At 41.3% G+C, this 23,969-nt stretch overlaps 2 protein-coding genes across 2 annotated transcripts; both read right to left on the reverse strand.

The window, feature by feature from the left end:
• Positions 1 to 3,679: 3,679 nt before the first annotated feature.
• Positions 3,680 to 16,423, reverse strand: LOC102721547 (glutamate receptor 3.1). The gene is made up of 22 exons (XM_040523237.1): positions 15,961 to 16,423; positions 15,784 to 15,876; positions 15,576 to 15,649; positions 15,347 to 15,405; positions 14,987 to 15,035; positions 14,366 to 14,460; positions 14,197 to 14,231; positions 14,013 to 14,114; positions 13,569 to 13,627; positions 13,311 to 13,485; positions 10,790 to 10,963; positions 10,510 to 10,621; positions 10,228 to 10,285; positions 10,043 to 10,148; positions 9,313 to 9,507; positions 8,365 to 8,412; positions 6,945 to 7,218; positions 5,496 to 6,847; positions 5,125 to 5,402; positions 4,949 to 4,980; positions 4,444 to 4,850; positions 3,680 to 4,338 (listed from the first exon to the last, which is right to left on the reverse strand). Exons 1-22 carry the CDS (start codon positions 16,336 to 16,338, stop codon positions 3,859 to 3,861), a joined length of 4,635 nt encoding a protein of 1,544 aa, XP_040379171.1. The 5' UTR covers positions 16,339 to 16,423; the 3' UTR covers positions 3,680 to 3,858.
• Positions 16,424 to 17,974: 1,551 nt separating this feature from the next.
• On the reverse strand, positions 17,975 to 20,250 carry LOC102717425. The gene is made up of 5 exons (XM_040523367.1): positions 19,887 to 20,250; positions 19,716 to 19,795; positions 19,105 to 19,180; positions 18,906 to 19,037; positions 17,975 to 18,717 (listed from the first exon to the last, which is right to left on the reverse strand). Exons 1-5 carry the CDS (start codon positions 20,193 to 20,195, stop codon positions 18,592 to 18,594), a joined length of 723 nt encoding a protein of 240 aa, XP_040379301.1. The 5' UTR covers positions 20,196 to 20,250; the 3' UTR covers positions 17,975 to 18,591.
• Positions 20,251 to 23,969: the final 3,719 nt, after the last annotated feature.

Genomic DNA, 23,969 nt, shown 5'->3' on the forward strand with positions numbered 1-23,969 from the left:
TTTCAGTCTTGGATTCTCTCCTCATGGGCCGTCCTCTCCTCCGCCGTACGGTATAATCGCCGTTGGTGCATGTAGGTCCCACTGTAAATCTGAAGACTCCTTAATTGCCGTTTTATTTCTTAAAAAAGATGGATTCCATTTCCATGGGAAGGTTAGACGATGGAGAGTAACTTATCACCTCCAGATCCACGTATATGGACCTATGGTAATAAATATAAACATATATGGAAACAATGTGCTTTAATAGATAAATGATTATTGATATAGTTAGAAAGCCTTACACTATAAAACGAAAGAAATATAATTCAAGATTATATGATGGAGAGTAAATTATAATTCGCACCAAGTGGAGTATATCATGTGTCAATCCTCACCAGGCTTACTAAATGTCTTCACTTTATATCAAGTTTATATTAGGATAGATTGAAGTGAGTTTTACTTTACACCAGGTTATATCATATAATTAGAGGAAAATCTTGTAAATATGAGTGAATTTTATTAGACGTGTTGGAGAAGTTTCATTTAGACTTGATGAAACTTTTATAAAATTTCTACGGGATATCACTAGTGTCAAGTGAACCATGATGTAAGAAAAGGTTATTTCAATTTCATTCCACGGTTTACAAGAGTGTCATGTTATATGAAAATGTTTGATCGATAAATCAAACAAGGTCTCTAATGCATATTCATTTCATGACTTTATAGGCTAATTGTAGTACTTAACAGTGATGCATGTATTTGATTGGATACACGAGAAATGAAACACTCCAGGCTCCGACAACAGTTTCATAGTCTCGGAAACATTGTATAGCTAGTTTCATTTAGATAAAACTTATACAATCTCGTTTATCCTTATTATTTCCTGACACCTCTAAAAAAAAGCTTAACCGCAGGGTTTTCGACCGTCCTCTATATAAGTGGTGCTTGAGTCCATCCGCTTGGAGGGGCGCCTTTGGGTGGCCGTAGGGGTAGCGGTCTTTGGTGGACTTTTGGGAGATTATGTCTTAGTTGTGCTGCTTACTCTCAACCTCTCTCCTTGTGGGTGTCATGTTTAGGCCGCGTCTGTTTGCTCACAGTTGTTCTAGGCTTGTGTCTAGAGGTTCCTGGCCTTATGCATTGTGCAACACAAACTCCTTTTTTTCTAATATATTGATGAGCAAATCTTTTACGTGTTCGATAAAATAACTATATTATCGTATCATCAAATTTGTTTATCTGACATCTCATTTATTGAGAATAAAATTGTTTAAACTTTTGTTGGGATTGGTCTAAAAGTATACCTAGATCTGGTCCTGGTCCATAGTGAATCACGATACACTTTATCCAATACAAAGTGTAATTTACTCTATAGAGATTGTAAAACAAAATCCACAATCAACGAAGATAACCAAAGGATGGTTTCACATTCAGGACAGTAATTTTGATACTACTTGATCAATACTACTATACAGTACAGTTGGCTCTTTGTATATGGTGACCTGATGTAAAGTATACAAAATTCGGTGCTTAGATATCCTTGATCCTTATCCTAATGGCATAGCACGTAAAACGGAGGTCTTTTCTCTGTACTGTCATTTTTTCAGAAAACTACCCGTACATGGCAGCAGACGGATCCGCTGTCGTCTCGCTAAGAGACGAAGGGGGCTCGTGCTCCACTGCTCCCACACCATATCGCCGTGCCCAACAACGGTGAACAATACCGGGAAACAAACAAACAGTCTTATATATTATGTTAAAGGATAAATTAAATGTCTTGCAGATAAACAAACATACGAGTCATTATACCAACTATCTATTTAATTGTCTGTGTATATTAAATAGACAGCAACCATCTGTACTTGCTCAATTGATCACAATCCACAAGCATTGCTTCCTCCCTCGGAGAGGGCGCCCGCTGATCCGCCCTGGGAATCTGTTCGTTATAATTTTCTTTTGTGGACAATCTGCATCGGTAGATTAAACTACATAGTAGAGTCCATGAAATTTTCACCTAAGCTATACATGTAGACAGACCAAACGGGAAGAAGAATACATGGTACACCAATATTCTGCTACACCGTGGACCTTTGTTTCTGTGCTCTCTCTTCCCCCTATCGCGGCACATGGAGGAGGCTGCAATTTGCAGCGACGTGATTGATAAATAATGCAACCCGCGATGTTGTAATCGCCCAAGACAAAAACTGCAGCCTTTCTGCACAAAGACAAAATCATTTTCGATCAATCAAGCAGTTGACATCCCGGTTCCCTGTGTACCTTATCAGACCTGGAGAATGATGCGTTGAGCCGGAAACAGATCGTTTTTTTTTCGTTTTATTTTTAACATAATTAATCGAATCGCGCTTGTGATATGCTTCTCGCCCGTGTGAGAATTTGTATTGTTTTTTTTTTGTTAACTTGGGAGGATTGTTTTTGATTTGGGAATATTTGTGCTGCCTAAACTAATGTAATGCGCATGTGGACGGACGGTTTCGCTTATGCTGTAAGAAAAATATATGCTCTCCAACATGCCCCAACACCAACAGGTACGTGAAGCTGGCGTCCGACACTTCCCAAAATGACTTGACATGAAGATTTTGGCGTTGCTCGGATCGTTTCAGATCCAAAGGCATCCGGCCTTTTGTTTGATTCTTCGTCGGCGTAGTGCTCTTGGCGCTTCTCTGGTTGGCCTTTTGTGTTATGTAACTTCCTTTCGGTATCTCTTTTCAGAGTTTACGAGGGAACACACGAACATGGCAGGTTAGCTACTAGTGGTATAACAAGCACCGTCACTCTCTCCTTTCCAGTACAGTAGGCTGCCGTAGATGATAATCCACACTTCCACAGTTTTAAGAGAACTGTAGGATGTACGAAGAGTGCGTACGTGTTGCACAATGCAGAGACATGAATGTATCTGCTGTTGTCTGTACACCATCCAGCTATTTGGAATAGTGTGGCACCACGAGCTCGTCTTTATAGCTCTAGTCTATGGACAACTCACGGTCACGAGCAAACGACCAATGGGACGAGAGATTGACATTCCATCTTTTTCACTTTTGCTTTTATTTATGTTTATAGATTAAAATTTAAATTTTAACATTAAATTCATAATAGTTTAGATGAATTTTATCATAGGTTATTTTTTAGCCTTTAATTTTATATTATTTTTTATTTGCAAGTACGTCGGTCCAAGCTCTCAGTGAAGAAGAGCTGTGCCTGAGCCGAGACGGATGAGCGTATCATGCTCATCCTCAACGCCTCGTCATAGGCTCGTGCCTCCACTATCAATCCAGCTTACTCCTTCCGTTCAAAAAAACCAGCTTTTCGGTTTTTTGTCGATCATTTGACTATCCATCTTATTTGAAAAATTTCAAAAAATTTTAAAAAGATTAGTCGCACATAAATTACTATTCATGTTTTATCATCTAATAAAAATAAAATTATTAATCATAAAAAATTTTTAATAAGACGAAGAATTAAACATTATATCTAACAGACTGAAAAAGTTGATTTATTTTGGGACGGACGGAACATGGAAAAAACGCCGCAGAGGCCAGAATCAGAGAGACTCGAGTTCGAGCTGGTGGTCTTCTACAGGTTAGTGAGTCGGAACTCGTACAACTTCTATAATAGGCCCAAACAATATAAATCCAGCCCAATCCATGCTAAAATCATGCACCATGATCACCAGTAGGCCGTGCAGTTTCAGTGAAATCAAGCTGCTATATTTCGCTATACTAAGCGCCGGAGCGCAGCAAAGGTTACTGAAGCTGCTCCAATGTGCTTACGTATCTCTACAAATTTTGTAGCACAAGGAGAGGCAAAATTACTACGTACACCGAGGATAAATTAGAAGAAAAAAAAACCCTGCAAATTATGGCTTTAGCATGAAGCGGTGGTGCTGGTGCTGCCGTTTGACGTGAAGCTGACGCCGCTCATGGAGCCTCCACTGCCTCCCAGAGCAGCCGCCCTCTCTTTGGACGCCGTCCGGATGTCGGCCTCCCGGCTGTCGGCGAAGGACAGGAAGGACTGGAGCTTGCTGCGCCGGGAGAGGGAGCGGCCGCCGCCGTCGCCGGTGGCCGGCTGCAGCGCGGCGGGGTCCTCCGAGGCGTGGCGGGAGTACTGGTAGAAGAGGTTGCAGGCGTGTATGGCGAGGGCGAAGACGCAGGCGAGGCCACAGATGAGGAACAGCGCGGAGAAGCTGTACACCTGCAGCCGGTCCGAGTCCTCGTTGGGCTGCGACATGGACGACATGTCGCTCGCCAGCCACTTGTCGTGGATCCTCTGCAGGTCGCCGTTCTCCGACAGCTCCAGGATGGCCGTCGACAGGTCGACGGACAGCGGCGAGTCCCTCGGAAACGCCTAGCAAATCGTACACAAGTGTTCCATGAGAAAAAAAAAACGCATGGAACTAACTGTCAAACTCACAGAAAAAAAAGATGGAGTCATGGAGAGAGGAGAACTTACGAAGCCCCAGCCGCTCTTGGTGAACTCGGAGCCCACGACCGCGAAGTTGGGGTTCTGATGCAAGAAGAGCTCAATGTAGGGGCGCTCGTCGACGATGGCCGCGACGCCACCTTTACTAGGGCCAAGCTCAAGTGCGTTCCTATACTCATCCGGTGAGCCGAGAGCCTTGAGCCTCGAGTGTGCAATGCCGAGCTCCTGCGCGAGGTAGTTCTCCGCAAAGGAGCCGACCTGGAACCCGATGGGAACGTCGCTGGTGATCAAGCTGTCGATCCCCGTGATCGGCGACGTGAGCTGCTGCACGGTGAGTATGGAGGTCAGGCTGGCGGTGTAGCTCGACTGGATGATCAGAACAACGAACAGCCATATGATGATCACGAAGCGGCCGAGAGTGCTCCTGGTGTCCTCTCCTGTATAGACAGAGAAGAAACAGTAAAACTTTATGAGCTGGAAACTTTAATATTGGTTATTGAAATTGAGAATGTGACAGGCTATGCGTTTCACTCACTGTGGGCGAAGAACAGGGTTGAGAAACTGAACCTGCAAGGTAAGTATAACAAGTGTCAGGCAAACAAAACCAGTGCATGGTCCAAGAATCTGGATAAGGATGACACAAAACATGGAATGATATTTGCAGGAATCGTACGGAGCGATGAACACAAATGAACTGAATTATAGCCTTACCAGAACACAGTAATAATCTGTTTTGCCGGAGGACCGCGGAAATCATCATTGATTCTATGTTCAAGCATCCAAACTACTGTACCTATGATAAGAAAGAACAATCCTGTGACGGCCCACATCTTGTTAGTGAAAGGTTGCAGAAAGGCCCATCCATTCGAGCTCTGCGGCTTCACAGAGGTAAGTACCACAAGCCCGGACTCGACATATGGCTGAGTGAAATCAACAACCTTTGTCCGATTTGTGACAATAGCTACATCACCTATCACAGCATCAAAATCCTAGCCATGAAAAAGATTAACAGTGAACACCTCATATGATACACATCAACTGGTCAACCATAGCATGATGCAAGTTTCAGAGGTAGGACTTACATCTGTTAGAATTTTATTGATAAGCTCCATATAGCTTGGATTCTCACTGCCGTTTCCGAAAGGTATAAGCCTATAAGGAACTGGATACGCTAACAAGTTTGTTGCAGCAACAAACACATCAATACAGAATCCCCGCACCATTCCAGTTTCACTATCAGCTGATACAAATTGACGGTAACTTACCCTATTGGGGACTCCAATTCTTAGTTCATTTCCATTGTTAGGAAACACCCATCCCCGAGGCCTTTTTATAGTATCACCTGGCCAGATCACATCATGGAGTTTCTGAGATTCTCTCGCACGATTTGCTGGTTTCATGTAGAGAGTCTCAGGAGATATAACCGATAGCCCAGAATAGTTGGACCAATAACCAATTGTTCGCAAACCAGAACCTACTATATTGACAATATCATATGCAGGCTGTATAAGATTGCCACCTGAATCAAATCTTACTGGGCCAGTTGCACCCATAAAGTTTACTTGGTAGATACTTTCTAGTAGCAGCTGTCCTCCATCAAAGATACTCAACGCATCCAAATTCAACCCTCCTCCTGAAATTTCATGTAGTTTGGGATCAGGTGAGAAAGAAATGTTTCCGCCTTTATTGAAAAATGCATCCAGCGCATGAGCAAGAACCCAGACAGTATCATAAGCATACAGGCCATAAGTGCTAAGCAAGAATCTGCTGTGACCACTATCCTCCTTCAGCAATTCATTCCATTTTGAATACAGCATACTCTTCCTTCTGGTATTTTCAGTATGGTGACGCAATGTAAGAATACCCTGCATTGTGCTCAGTAATCCAAAGTCGAGATGTACCGATGGATCAAGGTATGAAGTGAGCCAATCTGTTGCAATCCACACATACCCACTGGATGTCATGCCAAGTTTGAGCGCTTGCTGGAATACCACAAGTCCAGAATCGGGATTTGCATGCAGGATGATGACCCGAGACTCCATCATTGCAACCTTGATCAGCACATCAGCAATCTCATTGTTGGTCGCTCCTGGCCTGAATGCAGCTTTATACAAGATCTTAGATCGCCTCTTGGAAAGTTCATCACCTAAAGAGGATATTCCATTTCTTCCATAATCGTTATCCACAAATATGGTTGTAACTTGCTTCCAGCCATAATACTGAACTAAGTCAGCGATAGCAGTCATTTGAAATTGATCACTAACAGTAGTCCGCACAAAGAACGGATATTCAAGTGATGAGAGAGTTGGATCAGTTGCAGAAAAGGACATCAGCGGTACATGGAGTTCATTTGCAAGGTGAGAAAGGACATGGGCGGTGGTAGAAGACAACGGGCCGATGATTGCAACAGTATCTTTCTCCATGAATTGCAAGGCTGATACATGCAAAGGAAGAAATTAGTTGTGTTATGTATATGTGGATCATACTGTTGTCTGCTTGAGTCAGTGCCAGAAAAAACACCAATGGATTACCTTGCACAATGCCAAGAAAACGGTTGCAGCTGGAATCATGCATCCGAACATCCAGTTTTGTGCCCGGTAGGATACTTGAATCATTGTTGATGTCATTGATAGCAGCAGCGACGGCAACTGCAGCAACTCTCCCGATTGTTGAATTCCGTGCGAATTGAGCTCCAATACTCACTGAATCGGGCCTCCTAGACATGGTTTTGCTTTGCGCGCAAGAACACAGACAGCACAAAATGCCGAACAGATGGAAAATGAACTTCATGGTGAACAAGTGACCCTAGAGGATTATTGGAGTGTCCTTTTGGAATTCCCCTTTCAGCCTTTCACACATGCTGGAACAGCGGAGGAAAAATTCCTGACGATGCCTGTTAAGCACAGCTACAACGTACAGATTAGAAAGCAAGAACCCCAAGTAACGGAGCAATATATATCATAAATTAACAAGAACTGAGGCCCAACAGGCAACAGAACAAAAAAAGACATTCTTCAGGAACAAGCACTTGGAAGACGCCACCAAAACGATAAGAAAAAAAACAGAAGATTCGTTTCAAATAAAGAGAGAAAGACACAGAAGAAGAGCAGCTGAGATGAACTCGACCAGTGACTTTTTAATGAGCTATTGTGCCAAGATGATCGGCTATAAGTGAAGAGCGTGGCGCATGGAGATTAAACAAACAATAGCTCATGGAGCATCTTCCTTTCCCCTTTTCTTTATGTAGAATCAGGTACAGTTCTCTTACCATTTGGGTCTGAAGCAACCTTATTGGTAGATAGTTGCCTCTGCTCGGATGACACGAGATATGTGTGAAGAATCGGCAGCCTGTGTGAACAAGAGCAATTCTGCTGACCTCGCGAAGCCTCACCAAATGTGGCACAACGGAGGGTTCTGTTTCAGTTTCTCGAGACCTCGCTTGCAGAGTTGCAGTTCGCCTAGCTATGTCATGGCAACTGTCTTGGAGCCCAGATACTAATGAGCAAATGACCATCTGAAATACTATTACGACAGTGTCCCTACTCCCTAGGTGTCACTTTCTCAGGCCAGACACTAATTATCACAATAAGAGCATTACCTATTCTTTTTTTTTCAGAAAATATTCAGGCCCTCACGTCAAACATGTGGTTGGAACTTGGAAGACGAAAGCGTAGCGATGGTAAATGCATCTACATTCTACATCGCTTTTATGCATGTGATATGTAATACGGAGTATTACTAGTCTGAACTAGTATGAATTTGTGGTAGAGCATTCGTTATCTGCGTACCTGTCAAATCTCGTCAGGTCGAATCATCCACAGGGACAGAAAGACCCCATCTGTGCGAGTGCAGAATAAGGACTCTGCAAACACACACTTTTGCAAGCAAACAAACACGATTACAAGCTTAAGCATACCTGCACTGCTGCTCATATCGAGCTTAGTAGCTTACGCATTCGTATGGACAGTATCGTTTGACGATCCAAACACAGATACATACCTGAAAAGGTCAAGAACAACAACAGCATCAGCACAATAACTTGGCGATAAACAACACAAGCTGATTCATCCACTGAAGACGACGTTGGGCCCGGCAACCACATCCAACAGCTAAGAAACTTGTAGCATCTTCGTTCAATTCCACATTCTTTCACGCTTCACGGTCATTTTGGTCTTGGATCCTTGCAAATGGCATGCAGCACCCTCTTCCGAGTTCTGATAACGACATGCTCTTTCTAACGTGTTTCTTTTCCTGGTATATACTACATACAGTTTGTTAACTAACACTCAATAAAGACGAGTCAGCATAGATATTTCAGAAGCATCTTTCTAAAGATCTAATAGAAAGGAATGAAAATGGACCATCCGATTTACTTCTGAAGATGGAAATCGTCTTAATGTAGATGTACGGATGATAAATATCAACGAGCAATGATAGCCTCAAGCATCCTAAAGTCTAAACCAAGTCACTTGCATATCGTTTTCCTCAAAAGTCAAAACGACACGAGTATACAACAGTAGTATCCTGTATCCAGCCTGTTACATTAGGAGGATTGTTGGCAAGATAGGCCCACGGAGATCATTAAAAAAAGGGCCACAGGGATTGATTAAATATTGATTGTCCACAATTTGAACACATGATTAAGATAAACGGCAATTACTCTATAATTTATAATTCACTCCTTTCAGCTCAAAACCTACAACACTTGTGGACGGCCAAAAAGTAAAAATAACTTGGATTCGCAATTGTTTCCAATATGTTAAAAACACAACATGAAAGTAAAATTGTAGGCCATACAACAGCCCAATGGTCCCCCTCTCTCGAACGGTCCAAAACATGGATCAAGATTTTACACCCTGTCTGCCCCCCCCCCCCCCCCCCCCCCCCTCCTACTCAGGCCTCCAATCGCAACCTTTTGGCGGGCGAGCTGTCGCTAATACCTACCGTACCGATCACATTGCCTTCTACACTAGTTTCTGCCATGTTTTTCGATCGATCTCTAAAAGTCCATCCAGGAAAATCTGACTCTTGAAATAAACAAATTGGCGTAGTTCTGTAGAAAGCAAGGGGAACTTGTTTTATCCGCCGCCGTACCTACAATTCAGAAACCAAGGTTGGAAAATTTTAGCAAATTCCTATTGATCATTAATAATAGACACTCAAATGGCAACGGATAAGACTGAGTGACATGACTCTATTGGTTTAACGATAACTCCAGAAACAAGCAGGTTTTGTTGGATTCAGTTTATTTGGAAAACAAATTCAACATGATTCACATGTATATGCATGGAAAAGAGGGTGAATCTAGTCAGCGGCGGATTTAATGTATACATGATGGGTGCGACCCAGTCAAATTTATGTTAGATATATTCATAGTAGTATGACCTATGACCATAACCCTAATAGAAAAAGATGGTAATATCCTAGAGTTTTTATAAGTTGTAATGAGATGAGTTTTATTTGGCTTTCTAACTGTTTTATGAGGTATAGATGCATGCCCCAGTCATTTTTTATCCTACGTCGACCCCTGAATCTTGTGAAAGGTGTGTTTGGAGGAACGTATCCCTGATATTTGTATTGGTGTAATACATGAGCATGCTTACAGGTGTAAGGTACCGTAAAGACATACCTCGTCTCTGAAAACTGTTGCATAGGAGCCTGAACTAAAGTCTGTTATTTTCATCTCAGTGGTTTTGGCCCGAACAGTGAGATCATTTTCGAGAGAAGCAACAAATCTGGCAGCAATATCACAAGGAAATCAAAGAAGAAAAGTAAATGTCATGGAAACAGAGCATTAAGATATCTTCCTGTTACCTCGAAACAGCAGGAGAGTAATGATGGCGTAGTGTGTCTATTTCCCATAAAGAACTTCCTGTGTTGTGTATTATCAATTATTAGTACATGGTATGCAGAACGCAGTTGACAACTTTCCTAGAGTGGATACACTGATACACATGACCCACACTCACCACCAAATGCACATGCATGCATGTTCCTTACATGGATCTATGGGGAACTGAACATAGTAGTTGCTAATTACGATTCCAAGGAAAAGAAATGAATGAAAAGAATAAAAATATATCTGATACAACTTACGCATTGCACCAGACTTTGCAGGGTCAGCCTCTTCATTGTTGAAAGGATCAGTGCCAACCTTCTTACTTTGATTAGCATCTTTAGCCGTTTCAGAATCATTTGCATCAATTTCCTGAAAAGTATACAAAGTGAGCATTACTAGCATATGAAACAACACAAAAAAAGACAGAATGTGGATTATATACTAAATGAACAAGACACGATTTATTTTGCAGGCACAAAGTTGCCACCCACTGGAATATCAATCCATATTTCTATGTATGGACAATAAGTAACATACCCAATGAACCAAAAAATTAATTGACGGGTGCCTCCGCAGCAGATTATGAATTAAAGCAATAATAATAAGAACGCCAGCAGGTGGAGCTGAAAGAGTGAGTCTACTCAATCTTTTTGCAAACGCAGCAGCAAGGTATGCAGGAAGATATGACGACTTCAGACATGCATCCAGAAGCTGAAATAAAAGAAGTCAATTGTAATGTAAGGCATAATTAGATGGTAAGAATAAGAAAAAAGTTCTTAAGAAGAAAATTATGATCAATTCAATTTCATTGCAGCATAGCTTGCATTACAATGAATTCAACCTGGATAAGTAGATTCGTGGATTGAAGATTGGTGGTTCAGGGTCCAAAAATGATGCGTGACAATTCAGTTCCTTGATTCACTTAATTGCACCTGTGGGTCTACATGAATTAAGGGCGTCAAGTGCCATCGCTAATATCTACCGTACCTGTCAACAGCGAGGTGTCTGTAGTGGCTTCGTTCATCTCTAGAGTTTGTTGGCCAGTCTTTGGAGGTGCTCATAGGAGTAGGGTTTGTATGTGTGCATTTCTTAGGGGAGAGTGTGCATGTGTAGTGAGCGTCTATGTTGTCCTGTGTTCTAAAAAAAAAGTGCCATCTCTTTCTCCACACTCATGGAATTGTCCTGAATGGCTTCAATCCACGGCGAGCGACAAAGAATACCAAAATTGGTATTACACACCTTCCTTGGTTCCTATTTCCCAATCCCATGGATAAAACACAACAAAAGGTGTATTTGGATTTTGGAGGCTGCACGCATCAGGTTTACTAACCAACAAGTCTAATAATATAGCATAACTGGTATAAACCTTTTGCATGATCAAAACTCTTTACCAAGTCAGCTTCTTTAAGGAGAAAACTGTAGCAAACATTTTCAAGGGGGATTAAGGAACATTAATTACAGAAGAAGGTTGGCTAGGGAAAAGAAAGCCTGCTGGGACAGAATGTTAAATGAGCTGAAGGAAACTCTAAGTGACCGAAAAAATGAGATGATCTGGAATCTCACAGCAAATGGACACTTCACTGCTAAATCCTTTTATAGAGTACTCAAACTACAAAAGCCCCCTTTCGTTTCAAAAAATTGTGGAAATATAAGGTGTCAATGATTTATTTATTTTTTTGCTTGGGTTGTCCTAAAAGATAATTTGCTTAAAAGGGGGTGGAAGGGCAAAGCCTCTAAATGACAATCATGTTATGGCAGGGAGACTTGCAATCATATTTTCTTGCAATGTCCCCTGGTTTGTTTTATCTGGAATGTAGTCTATTGTGCTTTTGACCTAAAATCCATCAATAATATCAGACATATGCTTGGGGGTTGGCTCCTTGGTTTTACAGCTGAGTTCAGAGACTCCATTGGGGTAGGAAAAATGGCAGTTTTATGGACTGTTTGGAAAACCAGAAACGTGGCACGTTTCAATATAACTTCCTAGCGAACCAACTGACATGATTCATTATATTTGCTATTGGATTGAATCCTGGTTACCATTGCAGAAGTGGGAGGGAAGCAGAAAAAGACTGGAGCTGGGGTTGCAACTGTTAAAGCAAATGTTAAGTGAGATCTTCAGGTTTCGGTTTGGATGGGTAAGACAACCCAAGATGCTGGAGTCATAACAGAGAGGAACTTGGAAGGCCCACCAGGGCAAGGGAGTGAAGGAATTTGTCTTTGCCCAAGTCCTGGACTGCTTATTTGTGTAGCCACAAAATCTGTCCCTGCCTGACTTGAGCTGGAGTATTCATGTGGTGGGATGGCACCAGTTTGGAGATATTCAGCAATGGCCAGGGGTGTGTCTCCGTCTTAGGATGTCTTTGTTTTTCTCCCCCTATGCTGCCTGCGAACTGCTGTATGACGTGTTTCTTTAATGGAAACAGGTGAGGACTTGCCATCCGTTTCTCAAAAAAAAAAAAAATCTTGGCATTATCAGTTATCACACCAAGAATGGGAATTCCGAGACTGTTCTGCCTAACGAGTGGTCAATGCCTAATACCTACCTAAGTATATTAAACAAAAAAATAGCTTTATTAAACATGCAAGAAATCCTTAGCCTTGGGGCAATTGTGTTTCTACCCCCATTTTGGATTGCAATTGTGATTGTATCCCTGCTTTTTAGGGTTTGTGATTTGTTTTTAAAACCAACAAAACTAATTAAGAAAAGTAAAATAAAAGCCTTTGTGGGTGTTAGAGACACATATTTTTTCACCTTTGAATTTACTTCATTAGGATGACTTGACGGAACAGGGTCAAGCCGGAGCTTCGGTTTGAAAAAGCGGGGATAAAATCATGAACCCAAAGAAGAAGGGGTAAAATCACAATTGCAACTTAAACCAGTGGTAAGAACAATTGCCCCAAGTTGTAATGGCTATAATGAGTCCAATCATTTTAAGATGACAATAGAAAGTATTGGAGATAACGGTAGAAGCCCATTTCATTTTACACTTCACAAGTTCACATGATACTTAATTAAAAGATGATAATACAACACCATATTTATTAAGCTACTTACTTGCAAGAAAACTGCCCGATGTTTTGCCATGAAAACAGCTGGAGTCAGTAGTGCGTAGAGTTTGTCATAGAATTTTGGATACTCGAGACCATGTTGTGTCATAAGAATGAAAAGACCACTTAGGGCCATCACACTGATAACACCACCAATATCGTATGATCTAGTCAAGAAATCACTTCAACACCAAAACACAGACATTATAGGATTTTTATCAGTGGTGTAAAAACAAAAATGCAAACCAAATGGAAAATAACCTACCACAAAATGGCTGGATTTGACATTGAAGGAATTACATTCTGATGAATTGTTGCAAGGACCTGTAATTTATAGATCGTCACTACTCAGTACTCACCAGAGGTAGAAAAATGCGCATTAAAAGAAGGCACTATGGCAAAACAAGAACAAGCACTCTAGAACAGTAACAACAATAGGTTCTGTCATCCTAATTGGCCATCAAGTTATTATCTACAAGTAAACATAGTCCATAAGGCTATATGTAAATTACATCCTCAGAAAAATTATTGTTGCAAGAGTGCTGATGATTCACATGCAACCCTCATACCATTCATAAACAGTTAAAGACAAAGCATTTGCCAGATTGCTACTTATTGTGGAATATTGAAAGGTCTGATTTCAAGCAAAGAGAAAAAGAATAGCAGCATCACACATCTCTAATTGCTTTGAGATAAATTAGAGACTAACCTCCTTGTACACATCAAGTGGAAGTGGCAGCTTGAGAAAGGATATCCAGGCTTTCGTGAGCTTTGATTTGAGTTTTTTGTTAATGTAAGTAGCAGAGTAGTCCTGCAAAACCTCAAAGCTAAGTCACTAGATTTGAGCTCAAGGGTGAAGATCCAGTTTACTTCATGAATTGTATATGAAGTACCTCAGATGAGTTCTTTTCACCTTTGGAAGAAAGACCTTCAAAAGTACAAAAAAGAAGTCAGAGTAACACCACTATTCCTACGTTGTTGCAGGCATGGGCAAACAAAGACCAACAAATAAAAAGGAACAGAGATAAGTGAAGGAGAACATTCAAATAGTCAGAGACTCACCAACAGTACTCCACATATTAAACTTTGACTCCTGAAGATCCAACGCAGGAATATGCGCCAAAGTATTGTATATATTGCGTGTATAAATAGGGCCTCTGTTAAAGCAGGAGATAAGATCAGAAGAATATAAGAAAGAGGACTAAAAAAGTTGTCAAGTGTATTGACATTGGCAAATACCATTAAAGGTTCTGTGAGATGTATTTGTCAAACAATTATACAATCAAAATAAATCACAACAAAGATCTACCTGAAATTCTGCAAATGGCATTGCAGGGGTAAAAACTTGAAAAACATGTGCTATTGTACTTTGCAAGAACACATCAACACAGGAACAACAGATCAGAGCACCAATTGTTCCTTAAACATGCAGATATTTAGTATAGAACATGTAATTTTACAACACGAATATCCCAGTTTCCCAGTCGTTTAGAAGCAATAATGCAAAACATTTGGCGTGAAGGCATTTAAAACATTAATTTGGCGCAATGCACAATACCATATAATTTAGAGCTTACATAGGCCAGACAAACATAGGTGACGCTTATGAATTTGTGCTCACAGCCATCAAATCGTAGTTCATGATTTAAAATATATATATCATGTAAAAGAGCTTAAGCATACCTGTCTTCAGTTCCATCATTGCCATTATGCAACCCATTCTTTTCAGAACCTGATTAAGAATATAATGTGGTAACCAGTTTGTAATAAGCACTATAAGTTAGATAGTACCTCCATCTTTTTTTATTTAACACCGTTGACTTTTAGGTCTACATTTAACCATTTGTTACATTCAAAAAATTAACATATTAATTATTTTATTGTGATTTGATTTATTTAAAAAAGATACTTTAAGCATGACTTATAATTTTACATATCTGTACAATAAACTTGAATTAGATGAACGGTCAAACATAGATCCAAAGTCGATGGCGTTAAATAAAAAAATGGAGGGGTAGTTCGTAGGGAGAGAAATGGCATTACCGGTGGTTTTATTGCCTATACTGCTAGCGATCTTGTCTATGCTAGTGTAAGTAAAGTAACTACAGAAGCAAATGGAACAATAATAAGTATTTTGCGAGAAAACATTTAAAAATATATATTGTAGAAATAATACCTAACAAGTTAGCAATATCCAGGACGCAAAATAGAAATTGCCATGACCTGACACTAAAATACAGAAGAAATTATTCAAAAGGTAACCATGGCATACCAAACATCAGCGTATTTGAAATACTTTGGGCCAAGCAATTCTAACAAAGGATCAATCGAGTCGGTACCATGAATCTGCACAAAAAAACAGACAAACTTAACGAGGAAACAGTAAACTATGCCAAAACCAAAGCACCTCCAATGTTAGTGGATTGTATAATATTTCCCAATTTCACAACGATGCAATAGCGAAAAGGAGAAAAGCTCACCAAGTTGTGGAGAAGCTTGTGGTAGATTGCCGACTGGAACCTCCCATCCTTCCCCAGCTTCGCGAAATCCATGAGCGCATCGAGTGCCAGATCCTACCGTGAACAAAGGAACATTCCTATCGAACCTATGCACATTAATCGAATATGCAAATGAATAACAGCTGATGCAGGACTCACCCTGATTGCCTCGTCGCTGTGCGGAGACACGGCGAACTCGACGAGCGCGGCAACGAGCTCATCGAACCGCTTCCGCAGCCAGGACCTAAACACGAGCTCGGGGTCTGCATCTCCCACGGCCGCAGCGGCCGTGGCGGAGGAGGGGATGGAAGGGAGGAGCGGCACGAAGAACGACTGGAGAGAGATGAGCGCCTCCAGGGCGAGGTCGAGCGGCGCGGTGGGGGAGAGTAGCGCGAGGAGGGCGGGGACGTGGTTGAGGTGGGCGCGCGAGGTGAGGAGCTCCTGGCCAATCGACTTCACCTCGCCTAGGGTTAGAGCTCCCGTTTTGGACTTCCGCTTCTTACTTCCCGCCGCCGTCGCCGACGACGATCTCCCCATGGCTGTACGAGCGAGCGAGCGCGTGCGGCGGCGGCGGGGGACGAGGTGCGGCCGCGCGGCGAGGCTGGGGGAGCGATGGTTAGAGGACGCGGGTTCTGGGGTTTATCGAAGGACGAGACTGCCAAGTGGGCCCCACTGGCTGGTCAGTTAGGCCCATTAGGTAAGGCCTGGGAAAAGGAATATTGTAATCGGGCCTTATCCACTCGCCTACAGTTCCGGTCTCGAAGCGGCCCAATTACGCGATACGGCCCAAGAATGTAGCTTTTCATTCGTTTTGCTAGCTGGACAGTCGGCGGCCGAGAGTTCATATATATCCATCCAACAAAACTAAACTTGATGAGATGAAATACGGGGTATTAAATTACCTGAACGCCGTGGGGATGGAGAATGTGCAGCCGTGCCATGTTGGCGAATTTTTGCACAAAAATTGCAGAAAAAACTCCGAAGTTCGCTAATTCTGTGTTGGTCCCTATCTTCTTAGGCCGTTTGATCCTGCGCGAGGCTCGATCCGATCGTCCACTTTACACAAGACTTGAGGTACGAGGAAGTGTGTGTTCCAAAATTTGATCATTGTATATGTATAACGAGAGAAACATAGTGGTACTCTCTAGTGTTAGTATCGTACCACCATCAGAATATATTTGAATCGTCGGTTTATAGCAGCTTACCGATATTTCGCTTAGTTATTAGGGCTAATGTTGGTATTGTTGGAATAAATAGGCTACGCTCAATTTAATCCAATTAAGATCTCAATAGCCCACAATAAATATTAAAGACAATAATAACACCTTAGACATTAAAAGTGAAGAAGCTCAACTTAAATAGGGAGCTATTGGAAATCCCTTTTGGACTAGTTGAGGTGGGGTCGGTTGGGTAGGCGCAAGGAGGCGGCAACAACGGAGGTGGCAATTTTGCCTTAAACGAAAACGACACCAATGAAAGCAATTCTGCCTCAATTACGGTCATTCTCAGGGTATAACGGTTCCCTCTCTATGTTCATATTCGTTTCTTACATGCTACTGTTGGAAGCAATGGTTTCATTGCTTTTTGTTCAGATGAATGTCTATGCTTATTCTATACTAAGCATCATCTTAGGTTTACATTTCTTGCTCGCTAGTTTATTTCCTGAAAACGTCATGCTTATTGTCTTAATATTTTAGATTAAAATATGCCGAATTGTAACCATATTTCCAACAGGTATTTGGGATTTTATCAATTATACGTAGAAGACTTTTATCCGTTCATCAAATCGTATCATTGTCTAGTACGTACACAGCGACCCATCCTTCCACACTTGGTAAATGTACAATTTTACCCCTTCGTGCCTATATTGTTTTAGACAATTGTGTCCTCCACGTTTCTAATGTCATTAAGCGAGGTGATGGTAGAAATAGATATGAACATTTTAATAAAACTGGATCGACGGCTCATATTATAGAGCGTTATAGCGGGCCTAGTATACCGGAGAGTTGTCAATTGCTCGTTTGAGAAGTTACAAGTCCATAGCGTGTTGACCTCCTGTTGTAATATATGTTAGTATAGCTGAGCAAGAAAATTTACCACGTAAATTAAACTATAAGTTTGACGTTTGAATCTATATAGTTTCCATATTGAAGCATCAAACGAGTGGCTATAAATGTCCCGTGGTCTGTTAATCAACGAATACGATGAGTCCAAGTTGTGTTACGACTTACAATTACGAAACTGACGCGCACTGACAGCAAAAGTGTACAGAACGGAAGAACCATAGTGGCCATGGGTGCATTTTAAGAACAATATCCACGATTGGCATCCAGGAACAAATTCTCCAACACCTCACCTAACATATGTTCTCAAGCCTCGACATGCACATACTCTGACCAATCTACGTTACCAAGAGATGCACACGTCCGAAATCAACAGGAACCCAAATAGGCTTGCTCTGATTTCTGACAAGAGAATGGACAAACCAGGAATTAGGCTACTTTCATTCAGAAATTCAGACCGAGCAAGCCCTGCAGTGTTAATTATTCTTGCTGAATGCTACGAACAATTAAACATAATTAGCAGAAACATAAAAACACCACGGGCTCACTCTGGTTGGCCTGGTTGCCTGCTCGATCCAACAACTCGTGGGTCACCTTGAAGACTAGCTACACCTAAGTCTAATTGGACAGGATATCTGGTAACTGCACATCAGTTTCGCAAACAGCAACAGGAGTTCACCGAAAGGATGTTGATCTTGCCAAGAGAAAGAACGAGGCCGTCTTGAGTTCAGTTCCAATCTGACTTGTTTTGTTTCTTGTCGTTCGTTTCATCAAGTTTTCTCTTGAAGATATCTGAATTCCGAAGCTTTTCTCTAGATTCATGTGCCGATGGAATTCTTCTGCTACCGTTGCCCTGGAAAATTGCAGGAGAAGATTGAAAAAAATTAATTGAACAGAGTTCATGAGACCAGATTATAAGTGCACTGTTGGGCAATTTTATCATGCTTGAATGTACCTGGAGGTATCAATGTTTTACACTAGAAAATTTGATACCTCAGATACTTTCTCAAGTACTATAAAAATTCTCTCATTTCATAGTACCTTTCTGATTGATTTTCCTTTGTTTCCATGCCGAGCTTCCTTCTTCTTCAGAGCACTAGGGAAAATTTGTCTCCAGGCTCTCTGAGTGAACGTCAACATCTCGATGTCACCACTCCTGATGCTTGCCTCTAGCTGCAGGGGGAAATTTATCAGCAAAGAAGCTATCTTGCCTAAATACTGGTGTAGTTCGATCACTGACCTGAATATGTAATATGCAGGCAAATATGCTAGCTATAGGCAGCCAGCTCTCTTCAGGTGACAGTGATAAATTCGTTCTGAAAATCAATGACAAATTTTGTTGGTGACCTTAGCAGACAGCATAAGTCCAGTATCCAACAAGAAGACAGGAAAAATTCTAGTATAAAGTGTAGAAAAGTTCATATAAAACAAGAGCAGGCAATACAGTTATACAGGTTCACCATATTATAGCACATATAAAGTGTCCAATAGCAGTCCATATAAAACAAGAACTAATTTGATTCTTTCTCGAAGGAAGCCCAAGAGATTATTAAACATCTAAACGACTAAACTTTAAGACTAAATTTTATAGATTCTCTACTGCCATAGGTTCTTGCAAGCATTTTCTCAACCTGAGATGGTCCAGTCTCCAGTCATAAGTAACGCTACTAACCGCTACCTAGAAACCATGCATTACAAAGTTGAAGTCTCAATGCAAACGTGTGCACGGGCTGGAGCTACGCCAGCAAAGTCCACAGACTCAATTATCTCAGTGCATAGCCAGCCGCATCACGCATGACAATTGACAAAGGGTAAAGCCGATTAGCAATTCATAGTTCGAAATTTGCAAACCTTAGATACGGAGCCAAGTATGCGGCGGCGTAGAACAGATACCGCCGCTTCCCGCTGTCCAGCCACGCAAAGATCCAGCTCTAGCCGTGATGTAAAAAAAAATGAAAAAAAAAGGTCAAATCTAAGCAGAAGCTGCAAAGAGGGGCAGCAACACATAGCTTACGCTCTCACCAGCCAGTTGAAGTAAGGCAGGAAGGAGATGATCCCCATGACGCCCATCCTCGTGTCCGTCGCGCCAAACTCCCCTTCCTCCTCCTCCTCTCCGCGGCCTCTCGACGCGGGGAGCACGAGGGAGGCAAGCAGGCAGGCGCCGATGGCGGCGGCGAACGGCGCGTCGTCCTGCAGGTTCGCCCGGCAGACCAAAGCCCTCCGCCGCAGGCGCAGGCGAAGAGGGCGGGACACACCTCCGCCTCCATGAGAGGTGCTCAGGCGACCGCGGCGGAACGGCGGGGGGAGGGAGGCGGTGGCGGCGGCCAGCATCGGGGTTGGCGTTGCTGGGAGAGCAGGGCAGGCAGAGCAAAGCAGGCAAGGTCGCTAGGGAGACCGTCGTTTCCGCCTTCGACTGATATGGAATCTCAACTTTACGCCTTCGAGAGCCGATAGAGTATCAAACTCGCTAAATGGCCCATCAGTTTTGGGCCGGGAAACGACTTCCGAACGGTCCAATTACGACCGAGCAAGCCTGTGTAACCCCCTAGTCAATGGTATATTACGGCCCATAAGTCAAGACTGATCCAGCCCTGCTACCAGTCTCGTGTTCCGGCAAAGTGATCCGCACACATGCTCCCTTCGTCCTATAAAAATCAAACATAAAATCAATTACAACCTTTCTAAATATTTGACATTAATATTGTTTTTATGTTTGATTGTTTGTCATATTCAAAATATTTACCTAATTATTAATTATTTTTATCTTATTTTATTTATTATTAAATATACTTTTATATATTTATATACATATAGTTTTACCTATTTAAAAAAATCAAATAAAATGAACGGACAAGCATATATTAAAAAGTTAATGGTGTCAAATATTTAAAGACAGAGAGTATATTAAAATGAATTGTCCAGACCCCTTTTATTATATTCGATTTTTATTGTTCAGATTCATTGTACTATGAAATGATCATATTTTTTTTAGTTTGGTTTTTTATGGGATGGAGAGTGAAGGACCGTGGTGCTGAACCCTGCAAGTATATTCGCATGACAATTCAGTTCACGAGGGAATTAAGAAAGCCCCAGATCTTACGGCAGTATTTGGTTGACAACCAGACGTTGCCACAAACAATAATTTGGTTTGTCACAATGGTAACGTTTCGCAAGAAGAGAAAATATTCATACGACATGTTGTCCGGAAAAGAATATTCAGCATTTTTTCACTATTTTTCCTTTGAGTACATACTCACTCAAGGTCAAACCCAACAACTCCGAGAAAAAGGTGAGGCCCCAAACGAGAGGAGACGACGCAACGTGACCCAACTTTTGGTTAGGTGGATATAGGGATGGCAATGGGTAATACCCGTCGGATATTGGTACCCTGTATTCATACGCATCATTGAAATTTAGACTCATCAAAATCCTCATACCCGTCGCGGGTATAAAAAATTCTCCATACCCATACCCGCCTGGGTAAGCCTCACCCGCGGGTCACCCATTTACCCGCTAAATTTGGCATGACAATAAAAATAATACAAAATGTTTTGATCCAATTGTAGCAAACAGCCAACGACAAGACATCCGCATCAGTGACAGAATACCATAAATCATATCAAGTAGTACTTAAGTAGTAGTAGACAATACATAAATCCGTGTAATTTTATATATAAGTTAAGGCTTAAATACTTAGGCTTTTATATTGGGCTAATTTCATATATGGGCCAGAACGTTTATTTGGGCTTTCGGATATTTATTACCTCGGGTAAACGGGTATGGGTATCAAAGGAACGTTCTTATACCCGCGTACCCATTGGGTGAAGGAATTTACCCGTTTACTTACCCACGGGTAATGCATTTAGCTCATATCTATACTAACGGAGTAAATACTCATCGGGTCTCAGATCGCGGGTCCCCATTGCCATCTCTAGGTGAATGGTCGTTCTCCGCGGCCGAAGTGAGGTAAGCAGTAAAATGGTCGGTTTATAAATGTTTAATGGCGCAACTTGTCCATTAGCCTGGGCGAAGATCTCTACATGCCTGAAAAGTTTGCACCAAAAATTTTGTAATTTGCATTTATATACATAAAGTTTCATTTATACATAGTAAAAAATTTAACATATAATGTATTCAGTAGAAAAATATTTACATTAAAAATATTATTTTAAAAATTTGTATATAAAGATTATATATTTAAACAACTATATGCTCCCTCTATTTTTTATTTAATACCGTTGAATTTTATATCTACTTATGATCATTAGCCTTATTAAAAATATATATTTTTAAATTTTATTATAATTTGATATATTAACATAAGAACTTTCAGCATCAGTTACAATTTTATATTTATATAATGAATTTTTTATCATTTTTAAAAAGTAGCTCGAGATAGAAAAAAATTAGTATAAATTTCTGGTACCTCATGGTAGATTGTATCTCAAAGTATTGATTTATTTACATAAAAAATATGATATCTTGAGATATTTTCAAAAATATTAAGAAAAACTCGTATATAATACTTTTAAATAAAACAAACTACTAGGAAACACTGTAAAAGTTTTGCGGGACGCTCGACCGTCATACTTCTCGGCAGTGAAAGGGAAGGGCGTTGCCACCGACCACCGCAGCTCGTCCTCGTGAACTCTGATCAAAGCATCGAACCAACCAACCAACCTCCTCCTCCGCCTCTTCGACGTCGTTTCACTTCAACACACGGCCCCTTTTTCCCCGAAGCGGGAGGCAGCAGCAAGCGATCTCGCGCACATGGCCGTCGGCGCCCGCCTTTCCCCCTCGCCCGCCCGCCGGAAGCTTTCCCCGTCCAATCGCGTGGGACACCGACTGGTGGGGCCGTCCGGTCCTGTTCCATTCCATAAAGTCGGCGCGGTTCGTGGAATGGAAATACTACTCCCACACTCCTGAAATATTTTCAGTTTTCTATACAATGTTTACCTATCTATATTATTTTAAAAAAATGATTAGTATTTTTATTAAATGATAAACCATAAATAAATTATAGGCATAACTAATTTTTATATTTTATAAATTTCTTAAATAAAATGAATGATAACACAGAAAATGCTTTTTGTTAAACGAAAAGTACTCCAATTCACTAGTCACCTTGCCTGACCACACCTCACCTGCTCTCCTCTCCGCGACTGCACCTTCGCGTCAAATGGCATTCATTTCCTTCTCTATTCTTCCACAAGTCCCGTGACGGGAAAGAGAGAATTGAAGTGAAGTGGCAGCTGCAGTAGTACTAGTGCTATAGTACTCCAGTGCAGTGGTAGTGCAGCATTCGTCCCGTAGATGCTAGGGGTCAAAGGGAGCGTAGCTTGGGAGGTGCTGTCGTTTAGCCTGCACTGTGAAACTGTGAGTACGTCTGGCCTGCTGTAGATTTGGTCAGGACTGTACGTTGTATTCTCTATTGGCGATTGATTTGTTTTTGTCTTCCTCCCGTCTCGTTGACACATCAGAGGACGGATGCCCTTTCTGTTTGTAGGTCAGGTAGTACCACGTGTAACATCATTTTATACTTCTGTTTTACCGAATGTATTTGCGTAAGGCCCCGATTACTTCTCAAAAATTTTTATCCAAAAATATCACATTAAATTTAGACATCTAAATAGAGTATTAAATATAAATAAATTGAAAAACTAATTACACCATTATATGAGAAATCGTGAGACGATTTTTTTAATCTAAAAAGAATCTAATTAGTAAATGATTAGCCATAGATAGTACAGTAACTCACACACGCTAATGACGGATTAATTGGACTTAAAAGATTCGTTCCGCGGTTTCCATGCCACCCGTGAAATTCATTTTTTTTCATTTTTGTCCGAAAACCTCTTCTGATATCCGGTCACGCAAAAGTATTAAGTACTCGTGCTTTGTTACATGTTTTAAAGTTTGTAAAGTTAGGGTCATTTGATAAAGTTATAATTCAAAGCTTCTTGGAGAACTGTACCCTTTGTAATCCCTGATCGAGGGTCGATGAACCGCGCTTGCTCCATCAGCCATAACAAACAAGCACAAGATCTTTGCTGAGCTTCCTGTCACAGCTCACACAAGATCTTCACCGGGGAAAAAAAAAGGTGA

Source organism: Oryza brachyantha, chromosome 4 (assembly GCF_000231095.2).
Source record: "Oryza brachyantha chromosome 4, ObraRS2, whole genome shotgun sequence".
In the NCBI taxonomy this organism is placed as follows: Eukaryota; Viridiplantae; Streptophyta; class Magnoliopsida; order Poales; family Poaceae; genus Oryza; species Oryza brachyantha.

Coding starts and splice junctions, on each gene's coding strand:
- LOC102721547 (XM_040523237.1), bottom strand. CDS start 16,338: ATGGGGAGATCGTCGTCGGCGACGGCGGCGGGAAGTAAGAAGCGGAAG. Junction 14,115..14,196: donor GTGAAAAGAACTCATCTGAG/GTACTTCATATA, acceptor GAGGTTTTGCAG/GACTACTCTGCTACTTACAT. Junction 5,403..5,495: donor TCAATAAAATTCTAACAGAT/GTAAGTCCTACC, acceptor TTTCATGGCTAG/GATTTTGATGCTGTGATAGG.
- LOC102717425 (XM_040523367.1), bottom strand. CDS start 20,195: ATGCTGGCCGCCGCCACCGCCTCCCTCCCCCCGCCGTTCCGCCGCGGT. Junction 19,181..19,715: donor TACTTGGCTCCGTATCTAAG/GTTTGCAAATTT, acceptor ATTGATTTTCAG/AACGAATTTATCACTGTCAC. Junction 19,038..19,104: donor CCTGCATATTACATATTCAG/GTCAGTGATCGA, acceptor TTCCCCCTGCAG/CTAGAGGCAAGCATCAGGAG.